This window comes from Hippocampus zosterae, chromosome 9 (assembly GCF_025434085.1).
Source record: "Hippocampus zosterae strain Florida chromosome 9, ASM2543408v3, whole genome shotgun sequence".
NCBI lineage: Eukaryota > Metazoa > Chordata > Actinopteri > Syngnathiformes > Syngnathidae > Hippocampus > Hippocampus zosterae.
Window position 1 is genome coordinate 2,232,720 of NC_067459.1, and position 25,556 is coordinate 2,258,275.

Genomic DNA, 25,556 nt, shown 5'->3' on the forward strand with positions numbered 1-25,556 from the left:
TGTTCCGGTGTGTTGGGTGTGTACAAAGCACGTGGTCAAACATAAATGATCTCCCCTCTAAAGAATAGATAACAGTTCATATAATTTACAGTAAAAAAACATATTTACATCTTATAACATTGCAACACTTACGCTGTACAGTTGTTCACACGACTCACTAGTGGTAGATGTCAAACTCCAACCCAAACCACTCCAGATATTGTGCTCTACAAATACCATTCAATTTGGGACCTACAGTGGGCACAGTTCAGCGACTACCCTCCTTTACGTGCATGTCACCCTTTCTGGTCTGATTCTCACACGCTGCATATGTTCCCGCGTGTTTTGATCTAGTGTGGCTCTTAAAGTGACAGCGCTACATTTCTTAAACAAGGAAGCCTTCACTACAAGCATCTAAGTAAGGTTCACCTGGTTACATATGGGCACACCTTCAGAGGAGCCAATCAGCGCATCTTTATCGCCGACATGCCCCCGTCTCCAGTTCGTCAAACCTTATACACACAGTCGCGCTGCTGCGTCCTCTGCAATACATCTGTTCGTGCACGCAAATAATACAACGGATAATTTTAACAAGCGATCGCGGTAATGCGCAGATTATAGTCCAAAAATAGAAAATGTATAAAGTAAAAATCACTTTATAATTTATTATTTTATACAATTTGGCGAGGGTCCGGACAGAGGAGGTCGGCGGTCCGGACAGAGGACGTCGGCGGTCCGGTCGTGGATCGCGGTCCGCCAGTTGAGGAAGGGGGTGTTAGGCGTTCACAGGCCAACTTGTCAGAAATCAAGTCAACATGACAGTTTTAAGAGGCCTTTTATTTCAAAATGCAAAATCGGATCCGGACGAGGGTGGTCTGGGTGGAGAGCTGTGGTGCTGGATTCCTTCTTTTAGGATGTTCTAAAAATGGACGAAAAGATTAACATGTTAGAATGCATGTCATCTTGTCACTTTTCAGAGGCCGGCATCAGATCCGAATGGTCTTGTTGGATACCTGGAGTGCTCTCGTGTCCTGCAGGTCTAGTTTGAGTGAGGGATAACGGAAATTCATTTTCAAGAATCTTTTGAAATTTGGAGAGGAGCTCAAAATGTCATGTTTGAGAGGCATTTTAATTGGTAATGGAATATTCAATCTGAATGCCTGTACTGAGGTTGGATACCTGGGTGCCCGAGTGTGTCGACCACCTGATGTGGTTGCACGATCACCCAGATTGATTATTATTCTTTTTTTTTAAAAATTGATTTGGAATTACCGTTGACTTTATTTTTTATCTCCACTTGAGAACGCTTTTTTGTGCTGTTGTGAGAGTTCTTGTTCTTCCGGAGTGAACGTATCGTTAGCTGACAGCCAAGAAATTACTTATTTTATATTTTTATTAATTTCTTTTCTTACCCGAACAAATGACGTTTACGCATGAGTTGCGGCTCTTTTATTTTGAAGGTGGCCAACCAGCTCGCTTGAGGCACAGTACCGTAATGCAGAGCACTGGTAATCACAGTGGCGACTCACTTGACTTCAATTTTGCGAGTGGAGGGTGGCTACCCCGCAGTGAATTCCAGGAGTCAACTCGGAACAACCCACTGTAAGAACAAACAGCGTTCATCTTCAACGTTGAGTAGGCAAACAAGTTAACTTTCTCAAGACTTTTGGAACATGCACCGCGTGTGACAGGAGGAACGCCACGTCTATTGATTCCCCCCCCCCCCCCCCCCCTCTGAACATGCAATGTCTCCTCTTTCTGCAACTTGGCGTATGTTCACCCACCTGATGCCACGTAGCGCATTCTTGGAGCAACACGAGCAAACTCTTGTAAGTCATGATCCTCACACGTACAGTACTGGACTTCAAAATATAAATACTTAAAAGTGCATTTATCGCTGCAGCGTGTGTTTGTATGCATGCTTGCATGATTCGCAATTTTTCTTTGCATTTTTAAAAATACATAATCAATTGATTTATAAACCATTAAGATATGACATGCCAAGTTGCCACGCTATTGAATTAGGACAGATAGATTTATATATAGCAAATAATAGTACTACCACCACTACAACTACTACGTCTACAAACAATAATAATCATATTTCGACATGTTACGGTTTTCAATTTGGTCGCTATAATTCACGGGGCTCATTTATGGAGCAGTTCAGCCTGAACAGTTACCAAAGCAACAAAAAATTGTAAAGAGTCACATTTATTTGTCCATCTGTTTATTGGTCAGTAAACTACTTCTTGGTTCATTAGGTAGGATAATGAACAGATAGGAAGAAGGGCAGTTTCATTGATGCCCTCTTGTTTATCAATTATATTGATAAAGTTAATCATTCCAACTCCAATATTTACCTTTTGCATTTCTCCATTTTCTAATCCTTATCCCCACGCGTATGTGCTGGAACCTATCCCTCCTGTCTTCGGGCAGTAGGCGAGGTACACCCTGAACTAGTTTGTGAACTGTTTGTTTGTTTATTAACATATGACCGGACAACAACAAATATTTGAATAGGAAGCAAAAATATTTTTTTAAAAAAAAGAGTGGTCATCATTAACCCTTCGAAACAGAAAAAACCCTAAGTTACGCATTTTACAATTTTGGAAATGATGTATGTTGTGTTATACAAATATTCTTTTTTTTTTTCAAACAAGTCAAGTCAAGTCAACAGTATTTATAGAGCACTTTCAAACAGCCATCGCTGCATACAAAGTGCTGTACATGGAGCGATTTAACATGCACAATAAACAGTAAGACAAATCGGTAATAAAGGCGGTAGAAAGCACCAAACAGTAAAATCAAGAACAAATCTAAGTCATGCTGAGTCGAACGCCAAAGAATACAAGTAAGTTTTGAGGAGGGCTTTGAAGATGGGCAGCGAGGAGGCTTGCCGAATGTTCAGCGGGAGGTCATTCCAGAGAGAGGGACCAGCAACAGAAAAGGCTCGATCCCCTCTGAGCCTCAGTTTAGTTCTTGGTACTTCTAACAAAGACTGGTCTGCAGACCTGAGGCGCCGGGCAGATGTGTAGGGGCGGATGAGCTCAGAGAGGTAAGGTGGCGCGAGATTATTCAGAGATTTGAAAACAAAGAGGAGGATCTTGAAAATAATTCTAAAATGAATGGGGAGCCAGTGAAGGGATGCCAGAGTAGGAGTTATATGCTCCCTCTTACGAGTACCAGTCAAGAGGCGAGCAGCGACATTCTGGACCAGCTGAAGGCGCTTAATGGAGGACTGGCTGACTCCAAAGTAAAGGGCATTGTAGTAATCGAGCCGGGATGTGACAAAGGCATGAATTACTGTCTCAAAGTGTTCATGTGAGAGGAGAGGTTTTATTTTGGCCAGCTGTCTAAGGTGAAAGAAGCTGGATTTAACAACGGCACCAATTTGCCGATCGAGTTTGAAATCACTGTCCAGTTTAAGACCCAAGTTTGAGACTGTTGATTTCAGATAAGGAGACAGGGGGCCCAAGTCTACAGTATGGAATGTACAAGGGCCACTGGGACCAAACAATATCACCTCTGTCTTCCTTTCGTTGAATTTCAAGAAATTTTGTGCCATCCAGGTTTTGATTTCTTCCAACAGGATAGGAGTGGCCTTAATGAGAAGGCGTCTTTCTTGCTCAGTGGGACATAGATCTGGCTTTCATCTGCATAGCAGTGGAAGGGAATACCAATATTCCTTAAGATGGAACCCAATGGGAGCAGATACAGCGAGAACAGCAGAGGCCCCAGAATTGAGCCCTGTGGAACACCACATGACAGGGGAGCAGTGCGTGACTCAGAGCAGCCAAGGCTGACACAAAAGGTCCTGTCAGCTAGATAGGACCTAAACCACTCAAGAGCACTGCCGCCAATGCCCAACAAGTGCTGCAAACGAGTCAGCAGAATACTGTGATCCACTGTATCAAATGCTGCAGTTAAGTCCAATAAAACAAGACACACGTGGTCTCCAGAGTTCATTTGCCAGGAGGACGTCATTAGAAACGTGTAACAGGGCTGACTCCGTGCTAGGCATCGTCTTGAAACCTGACTGGAAGACCTCCAAGATGTTCTGTTCGTCCAAGAAAAGTTTCAACTGCATGTGCACCACTTTTTCCAGAATTTTGGAAATGAAAGGCAGTTTGGAAATGGGCCTGTAACTTGACAGCACATCTGGCTCAAGACCAGGTTTCTTGATCAAGGGTTGGACCACAGCATGTTTAAACTGTTGGGGAACTACACCAGAAGAAAGGCTGCTGTTGATGATATCCACGACCGATGCACCAACACTCGAGAGAACCTCCTGAAAGAAGCGTGGGGGAAGAGAGTCGCAAGGGGAGCCAGATGGCTTCGTCTGGCGAACTACATCCTCCAAAAGTGCCAAGGACACAGTTTCAAAAGAATTTAGTTCAGCTGAACATGGAACATGGACAGAGGGGTCAGATGCGGTATTTGAGACCGGAGTCCTAGCTGTAGAGACCTTATCAATGAAAAACTGAAGGAATCTGTTGCACATTTCGGGTGAAGAATCCGAGCAAGTAGGCAGAGGGAGTTTAAGTACGTTTTAAATAGTGCGCGTGGGTTGTGACGGTTAGCTAGAATAAGGTCTGACAGATATTCTCTATTGGCCTCTTTTACTGTGAGCTGGTAGTTACGCCAGCAGTCATTCCAAATTTGATAAGAGACATGCAATTTGTCTTTTTTCCACTTGCGTTCAGCTTTGCGACACTCCTGCCGAGCTGCGCGGGTAATGTTGTTAAACCATGGCTCGGGTTTAGGCTTTGGGAGCACAATTTTTGAAGGAGCCATCAAATCCAGGATGGCACGGCATGACGAGTCGAACCAAGAGGAGAGTTCCTCTGTGTTAGACGAGGGTACGCAAAGGTTATTAAAAGCATCAGAGAAACGACTAGCAGTGCGAGGGTTAAAAATTCGGCGTTTACAACTAGGAGCGCCAGATTTCAAAGCAGCCTGTGATAAGACTACGTCAAATAAAACTGCCATGTGATCAGAAATCCCATTTTCAAGGACTTCCAGATTTGACACCGGTAGACCATGAGCAAGGACAAGTTCTAAAATATGTCCTTGTTCATGTGTCGGGCTGGTCACATACTCCACAAAATTAAAAGAGTCGATAAGTCTTAAGAAGCCTTTTGCTAGCGTTTTTTCCGGACAGCACACATGGATATTAAAATCCCCCATTAGGAGCATATGATCATATCTCAGCCTGATTTCCGCAAGAAAGGTTGAAAAGTCGCTTAAAAAGTATTTTATTTCAAAAGGACGGTAATTGACAGCACAAAGCACCGGGAAAACACGAACAACTTCAAAGAAGGTTGCTTCAAAGCTGTTGGCCAATGTGGTGAATGTGCACCGTTTACATTTGAAATTGTTCTTAAAGATGCTTACCGTACCTCCACCACATCCTGATGTCCTCGGGGTATCGAGGAAACCACAGTCAGGTGGTAACAATTCAATCAAACACTCAAAATGTTCAGAGGCATCTGTGCTATCCATACATATATAGTTTTTATTAGTTTTTTGGGATTTTTTATTCTTTATTTTTTGCAAAAGGAAAAAAAAATTGTGTCTGGAGGTCCCAACCAAGCCCTACTAACAATCCCGACCGGACGTGTTCATGTAAAATGCATTGGTTTGAAGCCTCCTGGAAAAAGGCAAACTCATTTGTGATCCTCTGGCGCCACCTAAAAGTTGCATAATTGGAATGATCTCAACCCAACAATGTGGCATGCATACGTCTGTCCAAGCGAAAACAAAGCGATTGACGTAAAAATCGCATGAAATGCATGTTTACACATTAGGTTTACGATGCATTTAAAAATATGAATTATAATGGGTCTCTGTGGTGCAAAATATGTAAATTGTGAAGATTACAGAATCAAAACCTTTTTTATTATTGCTGCAATGCCTGAGAATTATCAGCCGGTGACGTCATGAAATTTGGGCCATTTTAGAATCCCCCCATACGTTTCAGCTCTCTTGTGTTTTTCCGAATGCCTTTGCCTTTGATTCTAAGACATAATTTTGCATTTATCGCAAACGGTGGACTACGAGGGTTATGTTCAAAGGGGAGTAGGAAGAAGTGAAGAACGTATCTAGCCCTTGCTCTTGTTTTATGTGTATTTTGGCTTGTTTCATATTAATACAATACTGTACTTGTAATATGTCAATCATGTAATGTATCCCAAAAGAATATTTATCTCCGTGGGACAATTAGAGTTGATCATTGTTCTCAATAAGGCTGTTTGCCCTAACGTTGTTGCAAAAACAAACATAAAACAATTGTTTAAACTCTGGCACACTGGGAGTGCAAATTGTTTTAAGATGTACCGTATTTTCACGACTATTCGACGCACCGTACGGTTGGGCGCAGTCTCATTAATGGGTGACATTTCTGTATTTTACACATACATGCATGCATGCTAACACGTTCGCTAACACGTTAGCTTGAAGCACACACTGAAGCTCGAAGCTAAAACACGTTTTTAAAAAGGCAACGAAAGCAGAACTGAGTTCGGGTGTATTTTATTTACAAGGTACTCACGTTTTTTGCTCAATCATCACTCAGAAAGCCATCAAAGTCGTCATTGTCCGAATTAAACAATTGTGCAAGTATCGGTAATCCATCCAAACCGCCGGGTTCCCTCTCGTTGTCAGAGTCACTCTCGTCGTCATGTGGCTCCACAGAAATGATGCCGGCTTTTACCAAAAGCTCGAACAACTGTACTAGCAGATACGTTCGTCCAAGCAGCTACAATCCATTCACAGATTGTGGCGTAACTAGCCCGGCGCTGCCTCCCACTCTTCGTGAAGCTGTGTTCGCCATCGATCATCCATTTTTCCCATGCCGCTCGCAACTTCACTTTGAACGCCCGGTTGATGCCGATGTCCAGCGGTTGGAGTTCTTTAGTCAAGCCTACGGGAATGATGGCAAGCTCGGAGTTCATTTGCTTGACTTTGTTTTTCACCGCTGGTGTGAGATGGGCACGCATGGAGTCGCAAATCAAGAGTGACGGCGAGGCATGGAAAAAACCATCCGGTCTCTTAACATACACCTCACTTAGCCACTCTCTCATCTTCTCCTCGTCCATCCAGCCCTTTTGGTTTGCTTTCACGATGACGCCGGCTGGACACTTTTCTTTCGGCAGCGTCTTTCGCTTGAAAATCACCATAGGTGGCAGTTTCTGTCCGTTGGCATGACAACCAAGAACGACAGTAAAAGCTGACTTCTCGTGCCCCGTTGTGCGTATCGCAACCATGCTGGTCCCCTTCTTCTCCACAGTGTGGTTCACCGGGATGTCGAAAGTCAGCGGGACCTCGTCCATGTTGGTAATGTGGTTAGGCTGGATGCGTTTGTCGACAATCTTTTTACTGCAGTAGGTGCGGAAAACGGCCAGCTTTTCTTTGTAGTCCGCTGGAAGTTGCTGAGCTACGGTCGTCTTCACTTGCCTTTAGCGTCCACTTACACGCCCACCCTTCACTCATTGCCGGACCCACCCACTGCGTGCCTGTCCTCACTCACGTCCACCTCTCTTCATATATTTACATATATGTGCACGGACGCGCTTCACTGATTGGCCGACCTCTTCTCCGCATGCGTGCGTGTCGTCACTCGCGTACACATTTTCTCTCTCTCCATAATTTACATATAAGTGCGCGGACGCGCTTCACTGATTGGCCGACCTCTTCTCCGCACTTCACTGATTGGCCGACCTCACTTCCGCCTTTTCTCTATATAAACAGCGTGTCGGGTCTCAGCCAGATTTTGGAACTCAGCTCATATAAAAGACGCATCGCATTATAAGGCGTCCTGTCCATTTTGGAGAAAATGTTAGACTTTTAATGGCGCCTTATAGTCGTGAAAATACGGTAAATTTGATGCAAACAGCTAACCCTAATAATTATTTTAATAAGTGAAGAATTTATTTTTCTTAGTTTTGATTTGAAAGGTGATCATGCAGTGATTTGAAATGAAACAATCATCACCTCAAATATACAACTTCACCCACAGGGGTGTGCACATATGCCTGCAACATAAGGGGCGTTCACACGGCACACATTTGCTTCGGTGCTGCACCGATGTATTTTGTTGCGATATATCTTACACCGGAGCAAATTTTGTGGAGCGTTCACATGTACAAAGCCGCTGACTAAAGAGAAGCGTGTTAACCCCGGTGCCGCCCCACTTGCGTTCAAACGGCAGTTTCTGCAGCGGTGCAAAATGAGCAAAGAGCTGTTGTGTTGCTTCTTTTTAAAACATACACAACTCAAGCAACTGCTGTACCGGCACGTCCTTCTCCTTCTCAGTCTCTGAGCTTCCTGCTCGAGAGGCATTCAATGACCGCCCCCGAAAGCGTAAATCAACGATGACTTCAATGACACTCCGAAAAGCAAACATATAATGCGCCAAACCGAAAATCAAGAGAGGAAAACACAAAATAAATTATATGGGGGAAGGGGGTGCACACACAACAGAGGAACAAACTACACAAACAACTCTGAGACAGTCCAGTCTCCTACAAAAGGAAAGATGACGGAAGTACAACAGAGCACGAAAGCAACGCATTCTAACTGTATGGAATCAACTCTTCTCATGCGTTGCGAGGCTACTCCCCCCCACAAATGAGCATTTGCTCCGGAGCAAATTTTTAACCCTGTAGCAAATGTTGCCTAACATTTGCTCCGGTGCTGCGCTGGGGCTAGCTCAGTAGAGCGTTCACACGTGCAAAGTTACACCGGTGAAGCCCCTGAAAACGGCTTAAACCGGAGCAAATTTAACCCTGCTCAAGGAGGTGGTTTAAAAATTTGCTCCAGAGCAAATGCTCGTTTGCGGGGCAGCACCGATGTAAAATGATACATGTGAACGCTACAGGGCTTCACCGGGGTTAACACGCTTCACTTTAGTCAGCGGGTGAGAACACACCACAAAATTTGCTCCGGTGTATGATATATTGCAACAAAATACATCGGTGCAGAACCGAAGCAAATGTGTGCCGTGTGAACACCCCTTTACAGTATGTAAATGAAGTACGCAAGCACATACTCTGACACAGGGGTGGGCAATTATTTTCCCGGGGGGGCCAAATGAGAAGCAGAAAATATTGTGGCGGGCCGGGCCAAAAGTTAGAAATAGAAAATAAAGAAGATAGCACAATGTCTTTGTATGCCAGTAATAATGTAACATTCTCCTCCACCATCACACTCAGGACCGGTTCTCCTCAAGGATGTGTACTGAGCCCTCTGTTGTTCACGCTCTACACATTTGACTGTTCTCCGACTCTTATTAGTGGTCCAGTTTGCGGAAGGTTTTTAACATGATAACAATCAAACCATTTTAGGAAATGTTCATTTACTCGAGCCACAAGTAATTCACTCTGAGCATGGAAATTGCCAGAATCGCACTAAGAATCGCTTCCTTGTTTTTCAAAGTCTCGTAGATTTGAGTCTTTCCGACTCCAGGCGTCTCCTGAATGTTTCGTACTTTGTTACCCGCTTAGTTTAATCAGATGCATATAACTTTCCCTTTCATGGTCATTACTCTCTCCCTCTTTCTTCATCTTCCCCTCCCTCCCTGCGCTCTGCAACTTGAAGTAACTGCGCTACCTGGTGTTGAAATACATTACACGTCCTAACGAAATGAATGCAATCAAACCTTAATTGTGCGGGCCGGATTAAAAAGACCAACGGGGCGGATCCGGCCCGCGGGCCGGATTTTGCCCACCCCTGTTCTGACACATTTACATACTCTCATAGTCAATATTCCATTACATGACACTTAATCGAACACACTCCACAAATTGCGCTAAGCAATGTACCGACTTAAAGGTGATTCAATTGTTTAGTTTTTTTTGCATTTTACTTTTGAACTAGTTTATGAACGCAGAAAACGATTCAAACCCTTTCAAGTCAGTTCCGAAATGATTCCACAAATGAACACCTCATATAGAAAGATGTGGATTTTTTTTAGGATTTTTTTTTGTCGAGAATTGTATCTCTTTAGTCTTAGCAACTCTCTCTAATATCAAACAATCATGAGCATTGTGGCAGGAAAGGTTACAGTGTACAAAGTGCAAAGTACACTGTAACCTTTCAACCAGGTCATAAAATGTCATCGTGTGTGATTCGACAAATAGTGGATTTGCTGATTCTGTATATTTGGATTGATCGACAATTCTAATTGCTTTTTTTAATGTTTGAAAACGGAGAGTATTTGTTTTCTAGATGTTTCCCCATTTTTTTCATACAGTAGGTCTGCTAATAATAATGAACAATATAATGTGTAGAATGACGTCTTATTAAAAATCGTCCTTGTTTTTGTCCACGATCCCTACAATTTTTGACATTTTCCTTTTGACAGTTTGACTTCCGACTTAGGGTTGCATCAATTACTACGCCGACAAATTTATTTCCATACACTCTTTCCCTTTCAATTTACCACAGTTTTAACTTGCTGTTTAGCTGGTCTAGTGCTAAAAACAATGAACTTCCTTTTGTTTAAATGTAGTGGTAATTTATTTATGTCACACCAGTTTTTAAGATGGTCAATTCTTTTTCTACCAAAGTCAGAAGCTGTCAAGATTGATTGGCAGCCAACCACAGGGCTCACATAGACAAGCAACCATTCACACTCACAAGCACACCGAAGCACAATTTAGAGTGTTCAATTAACCTCCCGTGCCTGCTTTTCAAATGTGGGCGGATACTGGAGTGCCCAAAGAAAACCCACACAGGCACAGGGAGGACATGCACATTCGACACAGGAAGGCCGGGCCTGGAATTGAACCCGCAGCACTGTGAGGCTGACGTGCTAACCAGCCGACCACCGTGCGGCCTGGTTTAGTCTTTTACCATATCAGAATGATTGCTGTGAACAAGATCATGAAAAAAAAGCTAGTACTGTCCAAGACTCATTCTCACTCCTTTTTTTTGTGTGCACTTTCTTTTGTCACGTTCCCCAACATTGCTATGTTTTAAAAGAATAGCTATTGGAGCCTGCTCACAACTGTTTGCTGCCTTGTAATCGGCTGAAAAATACATGTTCATTTCTATTGTCTATTTGGGCTGTGTTTTTTGACGGAAAGCTGTACAAAAAAATAATGCATTCGCACTTTGCCCTTCTGTTTTTCAAATGGATTGAAATTTTGATCAGCACCTTGTATTGCACAAAGAGTACAGCATGTTTGCTTTCTATTAAAATAAATAAATATTTTTTAAAATCCTCGCCTCACCCCCCCCCCCCCCCCCCTCGGGTGGTATCTGTCCCTCATTCAGCTCGGGTCCTCTACCAGAGGCCAGGAAGCTTGAGGGTTCTGCGCAGTATCCTTCCTGTTCCCAGCACTGCACATTTCTGGACTGAGATGTCTGATGTTGTTCCCGGGATCTGTTGCAACCACTCATCTAGTTTGGGGGTCACTGCCCCGAGTGCTCCGACCACCACAGGCACGACTGTCACCTTTACCTTCCAGGCTCTCTCCAGCTCCTCTCTGAGCCCTTGATATGTCTCGAGTTTCTCGTGTTCCTTCTTTCTGATGTTTCCATCACTTGGGACCGCTACATCCACTACAACGGCTTTTCTCTGCCCTTTATCTATGATCACGATATCTGGTTGGTTCGCCATTACCATCTTGTCAGTCTGGATCTGGAAGTCCCACAGGATCTTCGCTCTGTCATGCTCCACCACCTTCGGAGGTGTTTCCCATTTTGACCTTGGGGTTTCCAGTCCATACTCCGCACAGATGTTTCGGTAGACTATGCCAGCCACCTGGTTATGGCGTTCCATGTAGGCTTTCCCTGCCAGCATCCTACACCCTGCAGTTATGTGTTGGATCGTCTCAGGTGCCTCTTTGCACAACCTACACCTTGGGTCTTGTCTGGTGTCGTATATCTGGGCCTCAATGGCTCTGGTGCTCAGGGCCTGCTCCTGAGCACCGCCTTGATCTTAGCCTCCAACCGTCTTTTCCATGGTGGGTAACGTATCTCATGGCTTCCATGGTTGCTCTTATAGCCAAGCATCTCAAGGATCACTGATGCTGAAGCGTATATCAGCTCAATGGTTTCCGTGATCGTTACGGTAGGGATCGCCCTCAGTGCTGCCTTCACACCTTCCATGAGACTTTCAGGTGGTACTTCACATAGCCGTTGTAATCGGTTTCTAGGTTGCCCAGCTTTCATTCTCGTCATGATCTTAGCTTTCAGGTCAGTTGCTGTCTCGCTCAGCATTTCATTCATTGGGACTGGCCTCCCAATCTCATCATCTGCATTCATTGGGGCCTCCCAATCTCTGGTATGACCTCCTCCTCTGATCTGGCAGCCTGGGGTCCTTCACCATGAAACCTGCGTTGTACCTCATCAATCTCAAGTTGTGACAGGAGTTGCCATTTGTGGATGTTGGAACACTGAGCTACTAGTTGTTTCATGGTCAACCGTGACTGTGTCCAAGAAGGACAAAATCAACATAGCCTGACTGCTGTGTTCAAAGTAAACTTGAGAAAAATGAAGTATGCAACCATGGCTTAAATCCACTATAGGCTCAGTACTAGTTTACCTTAGATGTGCACTTTATAATGTTATATTGCTCTGTTTTGATTCCATAAAAGAGCTGTTAAAGCAGCTGTTGTGTGACAAAACATTTTTTTTCACTGTTGTTGATGGACAGTAATATTGTGTGAGAGATTATGTGTGAATAACTGCTCCAAGTGAAAAATGTTCATGTAAAATTGAAAATAGAAATTATTTCAGTAAATATTTGCATTTTGCAAATAGAAAACGGATTCATGATCCCATTGTGATCAGAGCATTAAAATGGGGAAATTCAGAAACGATAAAAAATCCGTGAGTAATCACGATTAATTTTTTGCAAATTTGAGTTAATTATGACAGTTGCATTTTTAATTAGATTACATATTTTAATCGTTTGACAGCTCTAATATATATAAAGTGTGTTTATTTATTTACTAAATAATATTGGAGGGCCGGCGTTATCCAGACACCACAAAAGCATGTGATTTTCACATGTGGAACCCCATCAGATACTGTCATTGAAAGGTCAGATTTGATTTCTGTCCGTGTATTGATTCAATTCCAAGCAAACTAAGTGAATGGAGATACGCCTTGCACTTTGTTGTGATTATCTCAAGTGGAGCCAGTAATGAAACCACAGCAATCAACAAGGGGGTTGTCATGGTGACAGGGCTACCCCGCACTCTTGCAGGCTCTGTAGTCTGATATGAGCATGATTTTGTCTCCCTGTGGGTACCAGCCCAGGAGAGTAAGCGCTGGAGATTTCCTCAGAGTGGAACTTAAATTGATACATCGATTTTTTTTGTTTTTCCACAGAGAACGTCTCCTTGGAACTAAGAAGAACCTAAACGACACGGCTGTGCAGCACGTATAACAGGATAGCAATGGGTAAACAATGTCTCCTTCCGTTTTAAAGTTCATTTAATTCACGTTTGAATGATCTTTCTTGATACATTCCCATCACCGTCAAATCCATACAAAGCTAAAATGTTTTATCATAAATGTATAAAACATACATTCACAAACTTTGATTGAACCAAAAAAAAAAAAGGTAATCTATCTTCAGTATACATAAGTCCAAAGCATTGCAGCCAGAAATATTTTCAAATGAGAAGAATGTAATTTTGGGTATAAATTAATACAATTTCATGAAACAAATGGAATAGACTTTAGGTTGTAAATTTAGGTAAGGCTTCTGATTATGTTTTCTTGCTGACCTGAACTTCTCACCACTGGTATTATACATGAGGTGAAATGGGGACGGTTATTCTGATCATTTGAATACCTGTTTGTTAAATTTGCATAGCTGTCAATAGACAAAGGAGATCAAGGATTCTCTGAAACAGCTGCAAAGATACGTGCTTTTTTTTTTGGTTAAAGGACCCAAAAGGTTTTGAGATGAGACTTGCTGCACAACCGTTTAGTCCCGATCTCACCCTCATATATTTTGCCTGAAAAATTGTTATCTTGCAAAAACAATTTCAATTTGAGGCCAACGTTTTGCATACTTTTTTTTTCAATGAAGAAGGAAAAATTGGCCATCCTGTATGGTCATTACGTTAAAGGGTCACGTGGACTACCCGCTCATCGCAGAGTAAAGAAGAGTTTATTAAACATGTTCACATTGTATTTTAAAGTGGAACAATTGAACTTATTTTACTTTCAAAAATAGTTTCAGTCAAAGCATAAGCTTAACTACAGCTATAAATTTTCACATGTACCTTCGTGGACCCAAAATACAATGACCGGAACAAAATCTTTTCTTCCAACGTACTCTCACATGATGCACAGCTTAGAACTCGAAAAACATTATAGTATTGTATTTACATGCTGCCAGTACATTTATCACAGTTTTTGATCGTGATGCATTTTTATGGTATAAAGGGTCCTTGTGAACTTGGGGATGTGGGCATGTCAAAAACAACAAGTCGTCACTGCTTTTCTTTCCCGCTGCTGCTCAAAATACATACAGACAAACAGCACAAATTGCAGCATTTTTTTCTTTAATCCCTGCACTGTATGTACATGCAGTGTTGGAAAGAGTCAAATCTGAAATGAGTTAGGCAGGGTTACGGACCAAAGTGCACGGAAGCGATGCAGGTGTGATCTTTCAGTATTTTATTACAAAAAATTAAATAAACAAGGAATTTTGGAATCAGAAAGAAGCTGCAGTTGGGGAGCAACAGGATTGATTCGTTATGTATTGAGGATAGAAAAAAAAACAGCATTTGTATTTTGAGGTGTGAATTTATCACGTTAATTGCGAATAATTAATTAGTCATATTTAGCGCGTTATGTTTTTGTTAATCACGTTAATCTAAATTTTAATCTCTAACTTTGTTTCTGTAGGTGGGTTGTCTTTTTTTGTCTTGTAATAATAATACATATTAATAAATGTATTATTATGTATTTATTTTTAATAAATTCATTTGATTTATCAGCGTCTTTCAAGACACCCAAGGACACTTTACAATAACAAAAAACACAAAACAATACGGGTTGAGGAGCGGCAGCCAAAACGCGCCAGCATTCACTCAACCCAGAAGTCAGAAAGAAACCACAAGGGAGGGAGAGGGGGAGAAAAAAACCACACTGGAACTACCCTCATTTTGAGGATAATTTGAGTTAGGCAAAAAACTCCTGCACAAGCATATGACAGTAACAACAGGTCACAAGACATAAACAATGAAGACGGTGAAGCAAGGGAATGTATGAAGGAGGTGGTGATGGTGGGGGACTAGCTTCCGAGCATACTATATCAGGGGAAGTTCGAGATAGCAGATGTTGTTTTGGTAGCAGGCTGCCCAAGAATTTAAGACAGACTTGAGTCCATGGCTTATATCTCTTTAGTGGCGTCGATCAGCCAAATCCGTGATTTCTGTCAATATTTGAGCACGGATTCCAGTTTCTCCAAGTTCTTGACCATCTTAGGCTTCAAAACCGCAACAGTTTGTGGTTGAGCACAGTCTGAGTCTGAGTGTGGGACATCCGCACTATGCCTTCCTTAGACCGGCAGCCTCTTCACTTCCAATAGAGCCGCTCCCGTCGGTTGAATTTTGCGATAGATCAGGAAACTGCTCACACCAAACAGCAGCATACCTGTTATCGGAAGGCCGATAATGTAGATGTCATCCACATCCTCAACGGACAGTGTTGACAGGCACACAATTATCCGCTTCCTCCCAGGATCTAGGGTGTACCCAGCAGCAAAAGTCCCCGAGGGGCAAGTAGGATCCCCACTGCCTGTTCTTCTCATCGAGAAAATTTTGTCGATGGCATCGAGAGACCAGCCAACCAATTCCATGTTTGTTTTTAGGATGAAAATACGACAGGAGGCTAGGAAAAGTCAGACAAAGACAGCAGATGGACTGAGTGGCGAGCAGGGAAGGGTGGGGAATGGGGGGGACAGGAGCAGAAAGCAAAGGCGTCCGCCTTCGTCGAGAGCCAAGCAAGAAGTACAGTCAAACCTCGGTTTTGGAACGTCTCTGTTCTCGACCAAATAGATTTTCGACCAAAAATTTCGAGTTTTTTATGCCTCGGATTACAACCGAAATTCAGTTCTCAATCAAACTGAGCACACTTGAATGCGCCACTCGACTTCTCTCGACTTCCTTACATGAGGAAGTGACGCTTCCTCGGGTTGACGAATAAGTGACGCCTTTGTTGTGAACAGACGTGTTCAATAAAGATTTTTTTTTTAAAAAGAAAGAACGTCCATTGTGAGCAGACGTGTTCAAATTTTTTTTTAAAAAGAGCGTCCATTGTGCGTCCATTATGAGCAGACGTGTTCAAAATAGATTTTTTTAAAAAGCAGACGTGTTTGTTAAGATGGACGCAAATTGGACTGTTATTTCTGCATGGCACCAAAGAAAGCAAATGGAAGTAGTAAAGCTGTTGAAAAAAGACGAAAATAGTGCGCAAAACTATTGAATTTAAGAAAGATTTGAGAGAGAAATATGAATCAGGTGTGCATGTGTCTTTGTTGGCTAAGGAGTTCGGCATGCCGAAATCGACGATCAGCAGCATCCTAAAAAAGAAAGACCATCATAAAGTCAGTGATGCGGTGTTTGTTTGGTGAACAAAGGCCACAAATATTAGAGGAAGTGGAGAAACGTTTGTTTATTTTCATTTTGGTTGTAAAGTGTCCTTGAGTGTTGTGAAAGGCGCTTGCAAATGTGAAGTATGATTATTATTATATTATATTATATTATATTATTATATTATAAATGAGAAACAGCTATAGCAGGGGACAGTCTTTGCCAAGATACGATTTGTGGCAAAAAAATACAATTGTATGGAGATTTGATTTTTTTAAAAAAAGGATCCTAGCATTGCTCCTGAAGAGTTTGATTTTAAAGCAACCATAGGATGGTTTGAAAAGTTGAGGAAAAGAAGTGATTCGTCATGGGGAGGCAGCCAGTTCAGACAAGGAAGCAGTCGAAAAGTTTATAGTTGAGTTTGAAAATCTCATCAAGGCCAAGGAATGTCTTCCACAGCAAACTTTTAATGTGGACGAGACTGGACTTGTGTGGATAAAGCGGTTCACAAAATGGATGGAGGGATGTTACACCGTACCATAGTGTAGAATTGCAGACAGAGCGTCCATAGTTACAGCCATTACTTTAGGATTTATAAATTCAAGGTGTAAAAGAATGCAATCTACAATTGTCGCGATGAGAGAGAGAGAGAGAGAGAGAGAGAGAGAGAGAGAGAGAGAGAGAGAGAGAGAGAGAGAGAGAGAGAGAGAGAGAGAGAGAGAGAGAGAGAGAGAGAGATGTTCAATTTTTATGTTACAATGTTTATGTTAAAATTAGTACAAATAAAATATACAAAGGGCGGCCCGGTAGTCCAGTGGTTAGCACGTCGGCTTCACAGTGCAGAGGTACCGGGTTCGATTCCAGCTCCGGCCTCCCTGTGTGGAGTTTGCATGTTCTCCCCGGGCCTGCGTGGGTTTTCTCCGGGTGCTCCGGTTTCCTCCCACATTCCAAAAACATGCGTGGCAGGCTGATTGGACGCTCTAAATTGTCCCTAGGTGTGAGTGTGAGTGCGGATGGTTGTTCGTTTCTGTGTGCCCTGCGATTGGCTGGCAACCGATTCAGGGTGTCCCCCGCCTACTGCCCGGAGACGGCTGGGATAGGCTCCAGCACCCCCCGCGACCCTAGTGAGGATCAAGCGGCTCGGAAGATGAATGAATGAATGAATGAAAATATACAAAATGATTGCAGTTTGTTGTTACCTGCTCTCTTATTACACATGTATACAGTTTATGGCAGTGGTCCTCAACTAGAAATGCTGTAGGTCCACTTTTTTTTTTTTTAAATAAGACCAAGGTAACGGACCTTGGTCTTATTTAAAAAAAAGAATTCCATGCACGGCGGTCATGGGGAGCAGGGCGAAATGCCAAGTCAGTATGGTCAAGCCAAGCTTATATAAACGTTCACAACCAACCAATAATGGGGTGCATGAAAATAACAATTATTCACTTTGCCCAGTACACAGCAAATAATGAGAGGTATTGTGTTGAGGCACAGGAACTCTTTTATTTTGTTAAGTTGTGCCTGCTTAATAATACAAATAGCCCTTTTAGGGAAATAAGACATTTTTACTTTAACCTTGTTAAACAGTAGTTCTCTTTTGTTCCTTTAATTAACAAAAGCAAAACAAAATACTAATTTTACCAAAATAAATAAACATGAAACATTTTCTTTGTGAAGGCGACGACAGGTATGGCAGCCTCGGTCACACGCTCCCTAGTATTATCCCTGTGTTTGTCATTTTCGTTTGTTTTTGGCGACCCTGAGCGGCTGACTTACACGAGGGAAAAGTTGCTGCGATGTGGGGATTCTACGCTCGGTCTTTTTTCACCAGCACACGAAAATCCACAAGGTTTTTCGGAGCTAATCGCAAGCGGAGCGGCTGCGCTGTACGGAGCATGGAAACGCCGCCGGAGGAGGGGGAAGCGAGCCGGTGTTCTCGTCAAGCTCCGGCAGCGCGGATTTCGAACCCCGCTCCCATCGATCCATCTTGCTAATCTACAATCTCTGCCAAACAAGATGGATGAACCTCTTCTCCTCACAAAGACCAACAAAACCTTTGCACCTTCTGCTCCGCTCTGCTTCACTGAAAGCTGGCTCAGTGACCGCCACCCGGATTCCGCGCTACATCTACCCGGCTTCCGCCTTCTCCGAGCCGACCGCGACACGGAGCTATCAGGGAAATCGAAAGGTGGTGGGATTTGCTTCTATATCAACAAAGAATGGTGCACTGATGTCACGAAGCTCGACGCACACTGCAGCCCGGACCTGGTGTCGCTGTCTTTAAACTGCAAGCCATTCTACTCGCCACGTGAGTTCACCTCCTTTTTACTAGTCGGTGTTTACATTGCGCCACAAGCTAACGCTAATACGGCGATACAAACGCTAGCCGAACAAGTAAAGAAACTTGAACTAAAATACCCAGAGTCACCCCTGATCATTTTGGGCGATTTTAATAGAGCACATCTTGACCGTGAACTTCCCAGATATAAGCAGCACATCGACTGTTTCACCAGAGAAGGCAACATTCTAGACCACTGCTATACAACAATTAAAAATTCATACCGATCGGTCGCCCGTGCAGCATTGGGTCTTTCTGACCACAATTTAATCCACTTAATACCTACATACAGACAGAAACTCAAATGTGTTAAACCGGTTGTTAAAACTGTGAAAAAATGGACAGATGAAGCAAAGCTAGCTCTACAAGAATGCTTAGACTGCACTGATTGGGGCGTCTTTGAAACTTCAACGGGCACACTGGATGAATACACAGACACTGTAACATCATACATCAGTTTCTGTGAGGACATGTGTGTACCAACAAAGTCCTTCCGCTCCTTCAACAATAACAAGCCATGGTTTACTCCCAAACTCAGGCAACTCAGGAAAGAGAAAGAGGCCGCATTTAGAAGTGGAGATCGGGCACTGTACAAACACGCCCGAAAGTAATTGACAAAGGAAATTAACATCGCTAAGAGAAGCTATGCACACCTATCAACTATCACCTATCCCTTAACCTCGGTTGTGGTCGTTGGGGCGCCCGTGAAAACCCTTTCACCGTTTCTTTCCAACCGTCTCTGTTTTCTGCCTCTCTCTGGGACTTTGCGAAATCCAGGTTGGTCCACTCTCTGATGTTGTCCTCCCACCTCTTTTTCTGCCTTCCTCGTTTGCGAGATCCTTGTACAGTTCCTTGTAGCACCGTCTTTGCAAGGCCTGATGATCTTGTAACATGGCCGTACCACCGTAACTTCCGTCTTTTTACGATGGTGAGTAGGTTGTCATGGTGTCCGATAGCTTGTTGTATCCTATTTTGAACTTCCTCGTTTGTTACATGATCGGTGTAAGGGATGTTTAATATCTTCCTGTAGCATCTCATCTCCATTGCAAGGATCTTTCTTTGGAGATCTGCTGTTAGTGTCCAGGTTTCACATGCATATAGGAAGATTGACATGACAAGGGAGCGTAGAAGGTGGATCTTTGAGCGCAGAGCTATGTTCTTATCTTTCCAGATGGTTTGGAGTTTTGCTATTGCTGTTGATGTTTGAGCAATTCTTGCCAACATCTCTGGCCTCGAGCCCTCGTCTGAGGTAATAGAGCCTAAGTATTTGAATGACTGCACAGTTTCTAGTTTTTTCCCACTGACTCGGATATCAAGATTGATGCCTTGATTGTTGTTGGTCATCAGCTTTGTTTTTTCGGCAGATATTTCCATGCCATATGAGGCAGCTGCTTCGTCCAGGTGTTCTACTAGTCGCTGTAACTCATCTTCTGTTCCTGCCAGTCCATCTATGTCATCAGCAAATCTGAGGTTGGTGATGTTTCTCCCTCCGATGGAGATTGTGCCTTCATGATGTTCAAGGGCATCTTCCATGATCCTCTCTAGATACAAATTGAAGAGGGTGGGTGAGAGTAGGCAGCCCTGACGCACACCGACTGTAGTTTTAAACCAATTGCCGATACTTCCATTCAGGAGGACAGCACTTGAGGCCTTTCCATACAGGTTTTCGATGATTCGGACGAGGTTGGCATCGATGTTATACTTGCGCATGGTGGTCCATAGGGCTGCGAGCCATACCCTGTCAAAGGCCTTTTTGAAATCTATAAATACGTGGTATAGGTCTTTTTGGTGCTGTAGGTGTTTTTCGCAGATTAATCTTAAGTTAAAAATCTGTTCTGTGGTGCTGCGTCCTGCTCTGAATCCAGCCTGTTCCTCAGCTATGATGTTCTCAGCTATGGGCTTCAGTCTGTGCAGAATGATCTTCAGCAGGACTTTGCTTGGGTGAATGATCAAGCTGATAGTACGATAATTTTCACACTGCTGTAGATTTCCTTTTTTCGGCAAGGTGATTATTAATGATTGAGTCCAGGGTGTTGGCCAGACTCCGGTACTCCATATATGGTTGCAAATTTTTGTGAGGGCTGTTATCATTGCCTCTCCTCCTGCTTGGACTAGTTCCGCAGGGATATTGTCTGCTCCGGCAGACTTTCCTTTTTTAAGTTTCTTGACGGCTAGTTCCACTTCTTCGCGCAGTATGGGGCTTGAGTCTTCTTCTGGTGGTGTTAGTGGACATTTGAGTACTGATGGGTCCCCATTTAGTTTGTAATTGTACAGGTCTTTGCAGTATTCTGTCCATCTGTCCAGGACATCCTTTTCTTCTGTGAGGCATATTCCGGTCTTGCTTTGTATGCTGCTAGGTCTTCCTTTTTTCTTGGTGGTCAAGTCTTTCACCATTTGGAATGCTTTCCTTGTGTTGTTCTTATCTAGGCTTTCCTGTATCTCGCTGCACTGTTGTTCTATCCAGGCTTCTTTTGCTTTCTTCATTTCCTTCCGGACTCTGTTGTTGGCCTCCTGATACTTCTTTGCTCCCTCTAAATCCCTTTTTTCTTTCTTTAGGTCGCGTCTTTTATCACACAACTGTAAAATTTCGTTGGTGACCCATGGTTTTTTAGGATGTTGGTGTTTGCCCAATATCTTGTCAGCCGTCCCTGCAATTGCAGAGTTAAAGGTGTTGATGGCTTCTTCAATGTCCGTGTTCTCATCCAGGACTCTCAGGGCTGCAAAACTCCCTCCAATCATTGCTTGGAACTCTTCCCTGACGTTGGGGTCTTTTAGTTTGTCGAGGTTGAATCTCAGTCTTGTGAATCTGGGCTTGTTGATTCTTTTCAGTCTTGTTTTGAATGTCATCATTACTAGATCGTGGTCACTTCCTATGTCTGACTCGGGGAAACTGCGGGTGCGGGCGATGTTTATTCCTGAGCGGAAGCGCTTAGGAACCATGATGTAATCAATCTGGTTATGAGTGTGACCATCAGGGCTGTGCCAGGTTTCTCTCCTAGAGGCTTTATGAGCACCGAAGGTGTTGGCCAGTGCTAAACTGTTGGTAGCAGCAAATTCCAGAACCCGCAGTCCTCTCTCATTTGTTACAAGGTTGCAAGATGGTCCATATGTTCCCCTCCAATTTTTATAAGCATCTCTACCAACTTTGGCATTCCAATCGCCCTGTATTATTATTATGTCTTTCTTGTGCACTTCGTCTATAATTCCCTGGAGTTGGATGTAGAATTCTTCTACGTCCTCATCACTATATGTTGATGTTGGAGCGTAGGCTTGTACCACAGTGATGTTGAAGGGTGCTGCCTTTAGGCGGATTGTAATTAGCCTGCTGGAGATTGGGCGACAGCCTAAGACTGTGCCCACAATGTTTTTGTGTACCAAGAAGCCGACTCCTTCTTCATGAGTGTCTTGTCTTCCGATATAATACAGCTTGTGTCCTTCCTGCGTTGACATTTCCCCGATGTTTTTCCATCTCACTTCGCACAGGCCTAGAAGGTTCCAGTGATACCTGTCCATCTCATGGACTAGTTCTTCCAGTTTCCCATCTTGGTGTAATGTTCTTACATTCCATGTGCCAATCGTTATGTTTTCTCTGGATCGTAGCTTGCTTCTGTTGTTGTCATTACCAGTCGTATACTTATCGTCTCCGCCCTGATATGTAAAGGTAGACGCGGTCCTTGTTAACCCGGGCGTCGACCGAGCCGGTATGGAATCTTTGGTTGTAGTCTTCATCATGGCGATTCTTGGGCAGTTAGACCTGGCGGTGCCCATCTCCTCTCCAAGCCGTTGGCCACAGCCGATATCCCCCGGTACTTGGTGGCTCGCCTTGACCCAGGACACATGACCGTTGGGTTCTACATGGAGCCCTTCCGCTCTGGCCGTTGACTTCCAAAAAAGTTCCTCCGCCCAGTGATGCAGTGTCAACATCACTCCCCTCACATGGTTCAGCCGGCCTGTTGAAGCCGTATGGCGCTTGGAGCCACATGTGAGAGATTTAGGAGATAGGTGAGGCCCAGTGATGCCCAGTGATGCCTGTCCACCTTTTCCGGGTGCAACAGCCAGACATCAAAAGGTACTACCTCTACCCAGCTATGCTATGCAGAGAGGCTGAAAAACCAGTTCTCTGCTAACGACTGCATCTGTATGGAATGGCCTGAAAGCAATAACTAACTATAGAATGCCATGTCCCCAAACAGTGAACAATAAGGGTCTGGCTAATGAACTAAACATGTTTTCTGCCGATTTGAAAAGGACACCCCATTTCCCACACACACCCACCTCTACCAGAAACCTCTCTACCTACCCCTCAACCTCTTTTTCTCCACTACAGATCCACGAACGGGACGCGAGACAGCTCTTCAAGCAGCAAAAGATCAAGAAAGCTGCGGGGCCCAACAAAGTGTCCTCCTCCTGCCTGAAAGTCTGCGCTGACCAGTTGGCTCCGGTCTTCACACAAATCTTCAACAGATCCCTGGAGCTGTGTGAGGTCCCATCCTGCTTCAAACAGTCTACCATCATCCCATTTCCCGAGAAATCGGCAACATCGGAACTGAATGACTATAGGCCTAATTGCCCTGGCGTCTGTGGTCATGAAGTCCTTTGAACGCCTTGTGCTGAACCACCTAAAGAACGTCACTGGACCCCTGCTGGACCCTCTCCAGTTTGCCTACCGGGCAAACAGGTCTGTGGAAGACGCAGTCAACAGAGGTCTGCACTACATCCTCGAGCACCTCGACAGCACAGGGACCTACGCAAGGATTCTGTTTGTGGATTTCAGCTCTGCGTTCAACACCATCATCCCGGAACTCCTCACCCCCAAACTTCTCCACCTCGGTGTGTCCCCTACGATCTGCCAGTGGATCCTCAGCTTCCTGACGGGACGGACACAACAGGTGAGACTGGGAGCAACAACATCATCAATACGCACCACCAGCACTGGAGCCCCACAGGGATGTGTCCTCTCTCCACTGCTCTTCTCTCTCTACACAAACGATTGCACCTCAACAGATCCAGCTGTCAAACTCATAAAGTTCGCAGACGACACCACGGTCATCGGTCTCATCAAAGACGGCGACGAGTTTGCGTACCGCCAACAAGTGGAGCAGCTGGAGCTCTGGTGCAGCCGACACAACCTCGGGCTGAACACGCTCAAGACTCTAGAGATGATCGTGGACTTCAGGAAACATTCTTCTCCACAGTTGCCCCTCACACTATCCAACTGCCCCGTGTCAACCGTCGAGACCTTCAAGTTCCTGGGAATCACAGTCTCCCAGGACATGAAGTGGGAAGACAACACCATCTCCATCCTGAAAAGGGCCCGGCAGCGGATGTACTTCCTGAGGCTGCTGAGGAAGCATGGCCTGTAATGTAATGTAATCATCACGACAAATGGCCTTTGTTGTGATGATTATTTCTCAAGTGCTAATTTACAGAGCTGTGATTTAAGGGTCTGTTTTATTTATTATGCGTACTTGTATTGCTCAGAAAAGTGTTCTTACTTTTTGAGATGTTAACATCAGCACTTTTTGTGAACCTGGTGTTCTCTTTTATTTTTATTTTGTAATTATTTGGAGATTTACAGAAACAAAACAGTGATATTCCCCTGGTGGACGAAACTAAAGGTTGCAGGTAGGATTTGGGATTACAGTGATCCCTCACTATTTCGCGGTTCTATTATCGCGCCCTCTGTGTATCGCGTTTTTTTTTTCCCCCCAAAGTACTGTATTCAGAAAAAAATGCCGAATGACTCAGAGGTTTTACACATGGCTGTAGCTTGATTGGTTCCCAGCCATATTGATTGGCTGTGCATCTTCGCAGCCCCCGCCCAGCAACCTCCTTTGTGTCTTTAGATCAGTGGTTCTCAATTATTTATCTCAATCATGCCCCCCCCGCCCCGCCCCCCAAGAAGAAGAAAACATCTCGCACCCTCCCTCGTGACTATAAATACCTGTTGTATCATTTGTTTATAAAATTGTTGTAAGTACACCTCTGCATAACACTTTATCCTTATTAACGTACAAGAGAATAAAAAAAGAAATATGGACCAACTTACAACAAAGAATAGCTTTATTAACTGTAACAGAAAAGAGTTAAAGTGCATCTGGAATTCAAAAGTAAAATTAAATCCTTAATTTAACTATAAATATTTTTTGACTCACCATGTCAAACCATATAATACTGAAAAATAAAATTACCGGTAGATAAAATCAATAAATAACAATGCATTCAAACTGATCACCAACATTAACTCAGGAGCACAATGTTAAAAAACCCTTTAAACTGCAAAACAAAAATATATACAATAATTTGTGCATTTTTTTTAAATCAAAGATGATGTCTGGATTAATGGCTACAAGTAGCAGTCACAAAAAGGGATGATTGTTGGCAATATTCGACACGTTGTACCGTAGAGAATGCTATTGCAGTAGTCAAGGCGGGAGCTGATGAAGGCGTGGATGAGGGTTTGAGCAGCGTTGAAAGAAAGTGAAGGGCGCAGACGAGAATTGTTTTTGAGGTGGAAGAAAGCAGTCTTGGTGATTTGGGTGATGTGTGCTGATGTGTCCTTTTTTAAGTCAAGTCAAGTCAAGTCAACAGTATTTATAGAGCACTTTCAAACAGCCATCGCTGCATACAAAGTGCTGTACATGGAGCAATTTAACATGCACAATAAACAGTAA

General features: G+C 43.6%; 3 protein-coding genes across 3 annotated transcripts in view; 1 reads left to right on the forward strand and 2 right to left on the reverse strand.

Moving 5' to 3' along the window:
- The first annotated feature begins 1,458 nt into the window (after positions 1 to 1,458).
- Positions 1,459 to 25,556, forward strand: part of slc2a10 (solute carrier family 2 member 10) — a 39,525-nt gene continuing 15,427 nt past the window's right edge. The window contains exons 1-2 of the mRNA XM_052075159.1: positions 1,459 to 1,808; positions 13,324 to 13,395. Of these exons, the coding sequence (XP_051931119.1) occupies positions 13,392 to 13,395 (4 nt within the window). The 5' untranslated portion in view covers positions 1,459 to 1,808; positions 13,324 to 13,391. The remainder of the gene's footprint in view (positions 1,809 to 13,323; positions 13,396 to 25,556) is intronic.
- LOC127607151 (uncharacterized) overlaps positions 11,217 to 25,556 on the reverse strand; it is a 186,687-nt gene continuing 172,347 nt past the window's right edge. The window contains exon 2 of the mRNA XM_052075280.1: positions 11,217 to 11,749. Within this exon, the coding sequence (XP_051931240.1) occupies positions 11,270 to 11,749 (480 nt within the window). The 3' untranslated portion in view covers positions 11,217 to 11,269. The remainder of the gene's footprint in view (positions 11,750 to 25,556) is intronic.
- Positions 23,992 to 25,556, reverse strand: part of LOC127607121 (uncharacterized) — a 160,840-nt gene continuing 159,275 nt past the window's right edge. The window contains exon 3 of the mRNA XM_052075224.1: positions 23,992 to 24,121. The gene's annotated coding sequence lies outside the window, so the exon portion shown is untranslated. The remainder of the gene's footprint in view (positions 24,122 to 25,556) is intronic.